The 13,616-nt window shown below is 41.9% G+C and overlaps 1 protein-coding gene across 4 annotated transcripts in view; it reads right to left on the bottom strand.

The window, feature by feature from the left end:
• The window catches only part of LOC118382538 (myosin-binding protein C, fast-type-like), a 54,041-nt gene that overhangs the window by 18,689 nt on the left and 21,736 nt on the right, over positions 1–13,616 (bottom strand). For 2 of the 4 annotated variants that reach the window (XM_052519158.1, XM_052519159.1), the window contains exons 3-11: positions 6,211–6,285; positions 5,908–6,056; positions 5,635–5,752; positions 5,349–5,397; positions 2,033–2,056; positions 1,524–1,580; positions 1,269–1,441; positions 917–1,049; positions 614–738 (exon numbers count right to left, since the gene is read on the bottom strand). In XM_052519158.1, coding sequence (XP_052375118.1) covers positions 614–738; positions 917–1,049; positions 1,269–1,441; positions 1,524–1,580; positions 2,033–2,056; positions 5,349–5,397; positions 5,635–5,752; positions 5,908–6,056; positions 6,211–6,285 — 903 coding nt within the window. Of the gene's footprint in view, positions 1–613; positions 739–916; positions 1,050–1,268; positions 1,442–1,523; positions 1,581–2,032; positions 2,057–5,348; positions 5,398–5,634; positions 5,753–5,907; positions 6,057–6,210; positions 6,286–6,975; positions 6,991–7,339; positions 8,408–13,616 lie in introns of those variants that run through there. The other 2 variants (XM_052519156.1, XM_052519157.1) reach the window with 2 other exon arrangements.

Below are 13,616 nucleotides of genomic sequence, written 5' to 3'. Positions count from 1 at the left end.
GCTCCCATACAGTACCATGCTCACAACAACAACACAACAACGTACTCCGAAGGGTGGGGGGGACAGTACTTCAGGTCTCCAGAAGGTGACTGAACTGTGTGATCGATGCTAAGCTAGCTTCCATCCGCTAAACACACGTACACCTTCTCTCACGTTAGACACATCAACACGTACGGCATTGATATAAACACTGACAGAAGCAATAGGGACGTCTAAATACACACAACAACATACTGTGGTTGTCGCACTGGAATGGCGTCTGTGTGGGGAAAGCTTACCCGTTGCTGTACGGTCTGATAAATGCAAAAACAGGATGAAATGAATGGGCACAGAGAGAGAGCAAAGCACGTGATGATTGAGGAGCAAATGCATCTTTGCCCCTCTACCCAAAATCAACAAGACACACAGAACACGCATAAGACACGCTACAAACCGGACAACAAATATAGGACGACAACGTTGTGCAAACTTACTGTTCATATACATTAATACACACATACATATAAACATTGAGACATGTACTGCATACACAGTAAATGTTGACAGACCCTGAACTAAGCAGGGAACAACTCCCTCCCCTCAAACACCCTATGTAAAGATGCTGAGTGTTTACCTTTGACAAAGACTTCAGTGAAGCTCTTCTCCTCTCCCACCACACACTCATAGGCTGCATCGTCAGACAGGTTGCTCTTGTTGATGGTGAGTGTCCGTTTGTTGCCCACGCACTCAAACACATACCTGACATGACAGACAGACAGGGGCAGAAAGAGACACTAGCAGAAAACAGAGAGGACAGACAGACACTAGTGACCGAGTGTCGCTCACTCAACTCATCGACAAATGAATGACTCACACGCTCATATAGTCAAATATACTGACAATCGCACACACACACACACACACCAGCCAGTCTCACTTGGCAGAGGGTTTGATCTCTACTCCGTTCTTCAGCCATTTGACCTGAACGTTGGGGTCATGGAGCTCAACATGCATCTGGGTCCTCTTGCCCTTGTCCACAGAGTAACATTGCTCTAGCTTCTTCAGGAAGGCTGAGGGAGGGAAAGAACCACTGTTATGTCTCCAGCCTTTACACACCAGACACAACAACCAGAATAACCCAAGCAACACTACACCAGACTACCTCCCTTTCAGAGCCCCTCGGGCATTCACTATAATAAAACATTCCCTATCCCAAACACTCTCAAATAGAAATGCCCACAGCTTGCCTACTTCCTCCTCCAGTATCACCCCCCTTTCTCTCCCCTCACCATCACTCTTCTTGGGTTCCACCTTCTTCATCTTCTTCAGTCTCTTGAGCAGGCCCCTGAGGTCTGTGATGCCATAGTCAAAGGCAATCTTCTCATAGTCACATGGCTTAGCATCCTTCAGGATCTCCCACACATCCACATCCTCTTTGGGCTCGTCCCTCGCCTTTTTTTCCCTGAAAGAGAGGGGGAGAGGAGATTGATTGTGTGTGTGAGAGTATGTGTGATTGCTCATAATGGAGTTAACTCCACTCCTACCTTTTTTTGAGGAGGGCACTGAAGTCCAGGTCACCTGCATCCTCTCCTGCATCTCCCCTGGGGACAAGAAAGGGTACGAGTGGGAGAATTAGGTTTCCTACAGTGTTAGGTCAGGTTAGAGGAGTCGGTCATTTCAAACATAACATACAGTATACAGTACATACAAATATACTTGTTGTATATTAAGGTTTCACATAAGATCAATCAACAATGAATAGCTGCGCTATTTCAATGCTATAGTAGTGAATCATTGTTAGTTTACAAAAAATATGGAAGTGAACGAATGGTACTGGACATACAGTAGATGGTACTACACTGTACCCTGCTAAGACGAACACACACACACACACACAAACATCCACACCCACATTCACGTTCCCTGACATCAACGATACAGTATTGATATAAAAGTTATAACAGCTCGGAATTCTCATATACTGTACACACAAATATACAGACAGTACACTGTGGTTGCACAGTATCGCACAGTGTCTGTAGCCATGTCTTACCCTTTTTTGGTGCCTTTTATGCCTCTGATAACACAAAACAGGATGGTAATGAGTGAGCATATAGAGCAGAGCATAAGGCGCATACTGACACTTTGCCCGCCTAAATTCAATGGGACATAAAAAGCAGCATACTAGTGCACACACACACACACACACACACACACACACACACACACACACACACACACACACACACGCACAGTATTGACCTCTATTTGTTACTGTATGTAACGCAAACCCAGATACACTGTACTTGTACAAGGCTGTACATTGACACATATATACAAGGTAAATACTGTGTAAATGTACACGCACAGGTACTGGTGATACACACCCACACAGAGCTTTTCTTACACTCGCATAAAAATCCACACATATGACACCTCATGATTGCATCTCTAATGTATGTAATCCATGGGAAATATACACTGGTTCCACTTGAGGCCTTGTCAATGGGCCAGACGTACAGTACCAGAAATAGCCTCACATGACAAAGAACACATGAGGGGAAGCACGGGCTATTTCACATCTGAACACACACAGTGGACAGATGAAGAATTACAAAGGTGGGAATATGGAAGCACACGGAAGGGAATCCCACATAATATATTCTGAACACACACAATGGATTCAGGTTCTGGAAGAAGCATAGGACAAGGCTGCCTTATAACAGAGAGGCAGCAAGGCCAGACACAGAATCACTGAGGAGGTAGATGGGGGTACACACGGATGAATCGCAATGACTGGATTCTCCATACTTACTGACAGTGGGAGTGGGAATGCAAAGACCACCACATACTGTGGCAAGGTCAACACTAACCCATCCAGCAACCTTTGGGGTATTGAAGGTTTTTTGGCATCTTGAGTTTTCACACTTTAATTCAGGCTTGTAACGCATCTATTTTTTCACATCTTTTCATTCTCTTTTTCTTTTCTTCATACCAAAATTCACAAAATAAACAAAAACACAATCTGAAATGGTCCTTTGCACATTGTGCTTCCTGTTTTACCCTTGCCTTTTTGTCTTTTTGTCTGATTAGGAGAGGAAATCATATTTGAAACAGTAACTAGAGTGAACTGACTGGCGGCAGCACTATGCCAACAAACAGGGATTTTCTACAGCTTCACAGTGAGAGACAGAGCTGCTGCACACATATTGAAACAAGTCTTTGGAGACAGGGAAGAGAAGACACACGAATACAGAGATACAGAGATATACATAGTGAACAGACACAGAAATAGAAACATATGGACACATCATACAACTGAAACATAAAAACACACAAACAAACATACAGGTAAGTCACAGAGACACACCAATAAGTCACAGAGACACACCAGTAAGTTACAGAGACACATTAGTAAGTCACAGAGACACATTAGTAAGTCACAGAGACACACCAGTAAGTCAGAGACACACCAGTAAGTCACAGAGACACATTAGTAAGTCACAGAGACACACCAGTAAGTCACAGAGACACATTAGTAAGTCACAGAGACACACCAGTAAGTCACAGACACACATTAGTAAGTCACAGAGACACATTAGTAAGTCACAGAGACACATTAGTAAGTCACAGAGACACACCAGTAAGTCACAGAGAGACATTAATAAGTCACAGGGACACACCAGTAAGTCACAGAGACACATTAGTAAGTCACAGAGACACACCAGTAAGTCACAGAGACACACCAGTAAGTCACAGAGACACCTTAGTAAGTCACAGAGACACATTAGTAAGTCACAGAGACACACCAGTAAGTCACAGAGACACATTAGTAAGTCACAGAGACACCGTAGTAAGTCAGAGACACCATAGTAAGTCACAGAGACACCTTAGTAAGTCAGAGACACATTAGTAAGTCACAGAGACACATTAGTAAGTCACAGAGACACCTTAGTAAGTCACAGAGACACACCAGTAAGTCACAGAGAGACATTAATAAGTCACAGGGACACACCAGTAAGTCACAGAGACACATTAGTAAGTCACAGAGACACACCAGTAAGTCACAGAGAGACATTAGTAAGTCACAGAGACACACCAGTAAGTCACAGAGACACACCAGTAAGTCACAGAGACACATTAGTAAGTCACAGAGACACATTTGTAAGTCACAGAGACACACCAGTTAGTCACAGAGACACCTTAGTAAGTCACAGCAACACCTTAGTAGGTCACAGAGACACCTTAGTAAGTCACAGAGACACCTTAGTAAGTCACCGAGACACAAGTGTAAGTCAGAGACACAAGTGTAAGTCACAGAGACACACCAGTAAGTCACAGAGACACACCAGTAAGTCACAGAGACACATTAGTAAGTCACAGAGACACACCAGTAAGTCACAGAGACACACCAGTAAGTCACAGAGACACATTAGTAAGTCACAGAGACACATTAGTAAGTCACAGAGACACACCAGTAAGTCACAGAGACACATCAGTAAGTCACAGAGACACATTAATAAGTCACAGAGACACACCAGTAAGTCACAGAGACACCTTAGTAAGTCACAGAGACACCTTAGTAAGTCACAGAGACACCTTAGTAAGTCACAGAGACACCTTAGTAAGTCACAGAGACACATTAGTAAGTCACAGAGACACCTTAGTAAGTCAGAGACACACCAGTAAGTCAGAGACACATTAGTAAGTCAGTGTGGTCCTTCATTAGTAAGTCACAGAGCTCAGTTAGTAAGTCACAGAGCATGGCGCTTGTAAGTCACGCCAGGGTAGTAAGGGTAAGTCACAGAGATAAGTCACAGAGAGACGGGACCACCAGTAAGTACCAGTAAGTAGAATGTATGCACACATGACTGTAAGTCACAGAGACACATTAGTTGGAGTAGTCAAAGCGTCAGCTAAACAGAGCATATATTATTATATTATTATATATTAGAGACACATTAGTAAGTCACAAAGACACACCAGTAAGTCACAGAGAGACATTAGTAAGTCACAGAGACACATTAGTAAGTCAGAGACACATTAGTAAGTCAGAGACACACCAGTAAGTCACAGAGACACAAATAGACATGAATGCACAGATAAAGACATAGAAAAGGCAGATGTCTAGTACAATGACAGACATACAGTGAAGCCAAAACGCACACAGACAACGTGACTTGACATAGATATACCAAAGACACCTACAAACACAGATATGGGAGCCAGAATGACAGTCAGGGGAAGATATACTCACAGAGTGGGACAGATGCCCGGAGGCAAAGATAGAGAGAATAACCAACATATGTGAGGTGGGAGAGAAAGACAGAAGATATGTTGAATGGAACCACCCTGACAGTCACACTCACGATCGCTTGAAGGCATCCAGGATGTTGGCGGGCTGCTCCTCTTGTACGGCTGAAACATGACAGAGGGAGGGAACGGTGAGAGGAACACTGGACTAACTGACAGACAGTTGAAAAATCAGGAAGAGTAATGGACTGAGTACTGACACTGAAACACATATACACTACCTGCTTTATCATTAAACATTCTGTATCAAATATTGAATTACTTACTGACAAACTCGCTGACCACAGGTTAAGTGAGATACATGACTAAATGGCTGACAATGATGGCCTGGGAGGGACCAACCTTCCACTGTGACTTCAAATGTACAGCTGTCACACTTGTCTTTGGAGGTGACCTCACAACGGTAGCCACCTGCGTCTCCTTCCACTACTTTGATGATGCTCATCTCATATGTGTAGACCTGGTTGAGATAGGGAGAGAGGAAGACATACACCCTTACAATATATACACACACACACACACACACACAGTACACACAAAATAGTAACACAGATGTACAGTAGACTTTCACTTGTGCAGATTTGAGAGAATGTGAAAACAGTGACACACACACACCTTGGAGTTCCTGTCATAGGCCTCTTTAAACTGCACGTGCTTGCCAGCCTTGCTGCCCAGGTCCAGCCACTTCCCTTTCAGCCATTTCATGTTGGGCTTCCTCAGCAGGTCAGATGAGTCCACTTTAGCCACAAAGGTGACGTTCTTCCCTGACACCCACAATTTACATCAGCAATCAGACATTCTGACCTCTGGATCATGGTGTTTTTAGGGTTGTTATGCATGATCCTTATGTGAGTGTCAATCCAAACTTCAGAGTGCTACAGTATGTCTCAGAGAGGGGCAAGAGGGCAGGGGTCTCACCTTTGATTACTGTAGTGCTCTCTGGCCTCTCTACAAATAGTCCGGTCAGCTCGGACTGTCCCCCTGGGACAGTTTCTAAAAGTAGGGAGAGGTCATAGAGGTCAGGGGTTAGAATAAGGTCATGGATAACTGCTCATCAGACATCATAGACACAACAACATCAGTGAACAGACAAGTAGAGACAGAAAACCAAACATTAGACCAAAGCACCTAACCTTTGTTTATAAATACCATTCATTTATTCATATTTTGTCTACTAAGCAGCAAGATCAAAGGTCAGAGGTGAAGCTAGTCTTTGTTCACCCTGTGACTTGAGACTTCTTACATCCACATTTAGCAACAGCTTTTCTCAAAGACAGAGAAAAGTGCTGCGGCATGTGTTTCCACTCCCTGAAATGTCTCCATTATTCTAATGGATGATCATGAGAAATCATGACAATGACATCAGTCTTGTATTTAACTGAGGGTCAGTATCCAAGCCTCTAGTCAACACCAGAAGAGGGCCTCTAACAGCAGTAAGGTAAGCCCACCTGGGAATGAACAAGGAACTAAAAACACATCTGAAGACGTGTTTATCCATCCCTTTCCACTAGTCTTCTCCCACTGTGACAAAAGTAAATATAGCTCTTTAATGTTGTGATATTATCAAAGCATGACTGCTCGCTCCTGTTCCTTTGCGTGCTCCCTCCTTTTCAAAAAAAAAGGATTGCATTGTTTTGTGTCAGCAGATAGACAAATACAAGCTTAAGTATTTGTTTGTCTTACCATCATCGGGCAATTCTGTATCAGGGAGAAAGAGAGAGAGAGAAACACAGCGGGGGAACACATTAGCTGCAGTATCTTTACTGTAATCTGAAGGATGAGCGTTTACTGAGCAGCTATGAAAACCTGACCTGCAGGTGCTCTCTCTCACACACACTTAACGTCTCTCTCTTCCCTCTCTGACTTGGATGAACATTTCCTTTCTTTTCAAAATGGAGGTAAAAACTAGACGGTTAATGAGTTATTTCCTCACTCGTCAAATTCAAACCAGTTGGTGACACTGTACTCATCATTACTATTATTATTATTGAGAATTTAGGGGAATTATTAGCTGTGAAAACGGAACACAATTGATTTGTTCTCTCACCTTCTGAATCTGACAACAGCTCTATGGAAAAAGAGAGTTTATAAGCATAGAGAAGCAGGTAAAAAGCCATATTGATTGACCAATCGATTGGGTGAAAAGGTTGTCGAGAGAATGGAACAAGGGTCAAGAATCAAGTGAGGCCATGCACCTCCATAAACTCAGAGTCACACCGCATATGCCCCTCTCTGCTTTTATGGGCTCAGTTAATTTGATTGGAATCAAGTGACCCTTGTGCACAGATCCAGGCTCAGTTCTCTAGTGTGATTTAAATCATTTCATATCAACATCTTTTGCAATACAGTGATCAATGATAAGGGATATTGTATTGTGCAGGAACAGTATTTTAACTAACGCAACAAAACAGCAAAACTTATCATCAACTTATCCTTCTATTAAACCATTACCGTAGTAAGTGCACACATACACACAGGTCACGATATATACCCAGAGTAAATATATACAGTATATATCATTTGGTCATTTGTCATTTAGATTACGTTTTCACTCTGCATCAATTTCAAGTCAAGGTCATTTGATGTTTAATACAATTCCTTCACTTGGATGCTTTGGCGAAACCATGATACTGTATCATGTAATGCCTAATCTCAACAGATCAGGGTTTTCCCCAAAACATGAAGATCATCTTAAGTCCATTCATAAGCAATAGAAAAATTATGATTTTATGCCATTTTGCCAATATGATCTTTATGTTTTTGGGAAACTCACCGCTGATCTCTAGTAATTAGTATCAGTCGGCGCTGATATCACAACAACTATCTGTCAGACTGATTCTCTGGGTCTAACTCCTCAACAGATGATTCCTAAAGATCTCTACATAAATGATACAGTATCCATAAACCCATCAAATAGGCCTGCAGGATCTTTTCCATTACTGACGGCCATCTACAATGGTCTGTACTGCTACAGTCAGACTATGAAGGCCTTCGCCAGAGCAATCCCAGGATTCAGTAGTCTCCGTTTGTCAGTCCACCGTGACGGACACTCAGGTCACCGACACACCGTGCCGTGACTGAGACTGACAGACATGCACGTTAACCAGGTGATTGACAGGAAGCAGGGAAGCATACGAACACACAAACACAGAGGGGGAGTTGTGTATTGTTTCCTTTCCTTACCATCTCTGCACTCACTTCCCTCTGAATGAAAAGAAACAATTGGTACATAGACATTAGTACTGCGGACATCGAAGGGTTAAACAACAACCAAATGTCCTGTTCCTGTGTACGGCGTCTGTGACTGGAGAAAAAAGTTGTGGATATATGAATATATGAAATACTAGATCATAAAAACAAGACATACAAAAACACATAGGCTTACCCATGATGACACTGGCATACATGCTGGTTTATACAAATACACACAAACGCAGAATGCATTGATACATTTGTGCATTCATACAGTCACTGCACTACAATCCTTTTTGTTACAGTACCCTTCCTTGTCTCAGGGTGCCTCACCTCTGATAAAAGAAAGTAAAAGGTTTTATGGTTAAGTATGAGGAGAATGCTAATATATACAGTACCAGTCAAAAGTTTGGACACACCTACTCATTCAAGGGCTTTTCTTTACCTTTACTATTTTCTAAATTGCAGAATAATAGCAAAGACATCAAAACTATGAAATAGCACATATGGAATAATGTAGTAACCAAAAAAGTATTATATTTCAGATTCTTCAAAGTATCCACCCTTTGCCTTGATGACAGCTTTGCACACTCTTGGCACTCTTGGCATTCTCTCAACCAGCTTCATGAGATTTTCACCTGGAATGGATTTAAATTAACAGGTGTGTCATGTTAAAAGTTCATTTGTGGAATTTATTTCCTTCCTAATGTGTTTGATCAGTTGTGTTGTGACAAGGTAGAGGTGGTATACAGAATATAGCCCTATTTGGTAAAATAGCAACTCCATATTATGTCAAGAACAGCTCAAATAAGCAAAGAGAAATGACAGTCCATCATTACTTTAAGACATGAAGGTAAGTCAATGCAGAACACGTCAACAGTCGCAAAAACCATCAAGCGCTATGATAAAATTGGCTCTCATGAGGACTTCCACAGGAAAGGAAGACCCAGAGTTACCTCTGCTGCAGAGGACAAGTTCATTAGAATTAAATTCACCTCAGATTACAGCCCAAATAAATGCTTCACAGAGTTCAAGTAACAGACACATCTCAAAATCAACTGTTCAGAGGAGACTGCGTGAATCAGGCCTTCATGGTCAAATTGCTGCAAAGAAACTACTAAAAGACAACAATAATAAGAAGAGACTTGCTTGGGCCAAAAAACACGAGCAATGGTCATTAGACTGGCGGAAATCTGTCCTTTGGTCTGATGAGTCCACATTTTTGGTTCCAACTGCCATGTCTTTGTGAGACGCAGAGTAGGTGAACGGATGATCTCCGCATGTGTGGTTCCCACCATAAAGCATGGAGGAGGTGGTGTGATGGTGTGGGAGTGCTTTAATGGTGACACCGTCTGTGATTTATTTAGAATTCAAGGCACACTTAACCAGCATGGCTACCACCGCATTCTGCAGCGATATGCCATCCCATCTGGTTTGCGCTTAGTGGGAATATAATTTGTTTTTCAACAGGACAATGACCCAAAACACACCTCCAGGTTGTGTAAGGGCTATTTTACCAAGAAGGAGAGTGATGAGTGCTGCATCAGATGTCCTGGCCTCCACAATCACCCGACTTCAACCCAATTGAGATAGTTTGGGATGAGTTGGACCGCAGAGTGAAGGACTCCTTCAAGACTGTTGGAAAATCATTCCTCATGAAGCTGATTGAGAAAATGCCAAGAGTGTGCAAGCTGTCATCAAGGCAAATGGTGGCTACTTTGAAGAATCTAAAATCTATTTTGATTTGCTTAACACTTTTTTGGTTACTACATGATTCCATGTGTTATTTCATAGTTTTGATGTCTTCACTATTATTCTACAATGTAGAAAATATCTGGTTTGAGTAGATGTGTCTAAACTTTCACTGGTACTATACAGTATATGTAGAAGCCCACACTGAAATACCCACACACACCCACCCAAAAGACACTCCCGCAAATATGTATACAAGATACAAACAAACAAGTAAAAGCTAATATACAGTGCATTCGGAACCTATTCAGACCACTTCACTTTTTCCATATTTTTTTTATACCTGAAAGCATTATTGTAAAATAGATTCAATATTTTTTTTCAATGGAAACAGGATGCACCTGAGCTCAATACCGAGTCTCATACAAAAGGTCTTAATACTTATGTAAATAAGGAGTATGTTTTTTATTTTTAAGAAATTTGCAACAATTTGTAAAAACAAATTGTGTTAATGTTTCAGGCTGGACCCTGTGTTAATGTTACAGGATGGGCCTGTGTTAATATTACAGGTTGAGCCTGTGTTAATATTACAGGTTGGGCCTGTGTTAATATTACAGGTTGGGCCTGTGTTAATGTTACAGGATGGGCCTGTGTTAATATTACAGGTTGGGCCTGTGTTAATGTTACAGGATGGGCCTGTGTTAATGTTACAGGATGGGCCTGTGTTAATATTACAGGTTGGGCCTGTGTTAATGTTGCAGGTTGGGCCTGTGTTAATGTTACAGGATGGGCCTGTGTTAATATTACAGGTTGGGCCTGTGTTAATGTTGCAGGCTGGGCCTGTGTTAATGTTACAGGATGGGCCTGTGTTAATGTTGCAGGCTGGGCCTGTGTTAATGTTGCAGGCTGGGCCTGTGTTAATGTTGCAGGCTGGACCTGTGTTAATGTTGCAGGCTGGACCTGTGTTAATGTTGAAGGCTGGACCTGTGTTAACCTCTTGGAACACTAGGGGCATTATTTCATTTTTGGATGAAAAAACGCTCCCGTTTTAAACAAGATATTTTGTCACGAAAAGATGCTCGACTATGCATATAATTGACAGCTTTGGAAAGAAAACACTCTGACGTTTCCAAAACTGCAAAGATATTATCTGTGAGTGCCACAGAACTGATGCTACAGGCGAAACCAAGATGAAACTTCAAAAGGAAATGAGCAACATTTTTGAGGCGCTGTTTTCCATTGTCTCCTTATATGGCTGTGAATGTGCCCTGAACGAGCCTACACGTTCTGCCGTGACCCCAAGGTGTCTGCAGCATTGTGACGTGTTTGTAGGCATATCATTGGAAGATTGGCCATAAGAGACTACATTTACCAGGTGTCCGCCCGGTGTCCTTTGTCGAAATTGGTGCGTAATCTCCAGCTGCAAGCATTTGTCCATGTGATTCAGAGGAGAGAGGAGACTTCCACGAACGATATATCATTGAAGAGATATGTGAAAAACACCTTGAGGATTGATTCTAAACAACGTTTACCATGTTTCTGTCGATATTATGGAGTTAATTTGGAAAAAAGTTTGCCGTTTTGACATTTGCTATCTAACTGAGAGTCTCCTCATTGAAAACATCCGAAGTTCTTCAAAGGTAAATGATTTTATTTGAATGCTTTTCTTGTTTTTGTGAAAATGTTGCCCGCTGAATGCTAAGCTAAATGCTACGCTAAATGCTACGCTAAATGCTACTCTAGCTATCAATAATCTTACACAAATGCTTGTTTTGCTATGGTTGAAAAGCATTTTGAAAATCTGAGATGACAGTGTTGTTAACAAAAGGCCAAGCTTGAGAGCTAATATATTTATTTCATTTCATTTGCGATTTTCATGAATAGTTAACGTTGTGTTATGCTAATGAGCTTGCAGGATAATTACACTCCTGGATACAGGTTTTTTTTCGTAGCTAAACGTGATGAACAAAACGGAGCGATTTCTCCTACACAAAGAATCTTTTTGGAAAAACTGAACATTTGCTATCTAACTGAGAGTCTCCTCATTGAAAACATCTGAAGTTCTTCAAAGGTAAATGATTTTATTTGAATGCTTTTCTTGTTTTTGTGAAAATGTTGCATGCTGAATGCTACGCTAAATGCTATGCTAGCTATCAATAATCTTACACAAATGCTTGTTTTGCTATGGTTGAAAAGCATTTTGAAAATCTGAGATGACAGTGTTGTTAACAAAAGGCTAAGCTTGAGAGCTAGCATATTTATTTCATTTAATTTGCGATTTTCATGAATAGTTAACGTTGCGTTATGGTAATGAGCTTGAGGCTGTATTCACGATTCCGGATCCGGGATGGCTAGAATCTAGAGGTTAATGTTGCAGGCTGGACCTGTGTTAATGTTGCAGGCTGGACCTGTGTTAATGTTGCAGGCTGGGCCTGTGTTAATGTTGCAGGCCTGTGTTAATGCTGCAGACCAGAAATCATCTTAGCCTCAGTAGCAGGCTGGGCCTCTGTTAATATAAGATCATAAGGATTTAGGGGATACATTTAACTAACATGAGTTGTTAAGCATGAGGCACGTATTTTAAAATGACAAGCACACCACTCACTCACACACACTGTACAAGTGACATGTTAGGCCATCTATAACAGAAAATGATAACATATTAGGCAGGGGGTGAAATAACTTAGTAATGCTAGCATGATGCGCCAGTCACTCATACATACAATCACACAGGTACACTTCCACATAATAGTAGGCACACACACACACACCACACACACACTAACATGACTAGTAATGCTAGCATGGTGCACATTGCACACCCACTCTGTACAAGTAACACATCCAGACAGAAAAGCTTATCCTTTGGAGCAGGCTGGGTCACTTACGGCCCCCAAACCCCCCCTAAAAACTCTGTCGGGGTCTCAACCCCCATTGATTTTGTTAGCCAACCAAATCTCGCTCAGGGCCCCCAACAGGCTAAAGCCGGTCCTGCACACAAACATCACATACACATTTTACAAGTGACACAATAGGCCAGAAAAGCTCTTGCCATCTGTAACACCATCTGCTAATGAAAATGATAAGATATTAGGCAGGGCATTAATTGAGAATGAGTAGAATTAGAAAAACTGTTTTGTCCATTTGTAAAGCTAGCATGATGTACCTTATCCACACATACAGGTACACTTCCACATAACAGTATGCACACACATACAAGTAACACATTCAGCTAGAGAAGCACTTACCCTCTGCAGCAGGCTGGTTTTGGGGGATGAACTGAATAAGTAGTATTGCACCTTGTAAGCATTCACACACACACACACACACACACACACACACACACGTACACACACACATCCCGTACAAGTGACAAGTTAGGCCAGAAAAGCTCTTACCCTCTATAGCAGACCGGTCTTCTGCCAAGAAAGTGAAGGGCT

The sequence above is a fragment of the Oncorhynchus keta genome, chromosome 5 (genome assembly GCF_023373465.1).
Source record: "Oncorhynchus keta strain PuntledgeMale-10-30-2019 chromosome 5, Oket_V2, whole genome shotgun sequence".
In the NCBI taxonomy this organism is placed as follows: Eukaryota; Metazoa; Chordata; class Actinopteri; order Salmoniformes; family Salmonidae; genus Oncorhynchus; species Oncorhynchus keta.
This window is presented reverse-complemented; position numbering and strand designations above follow the sequence as displayed.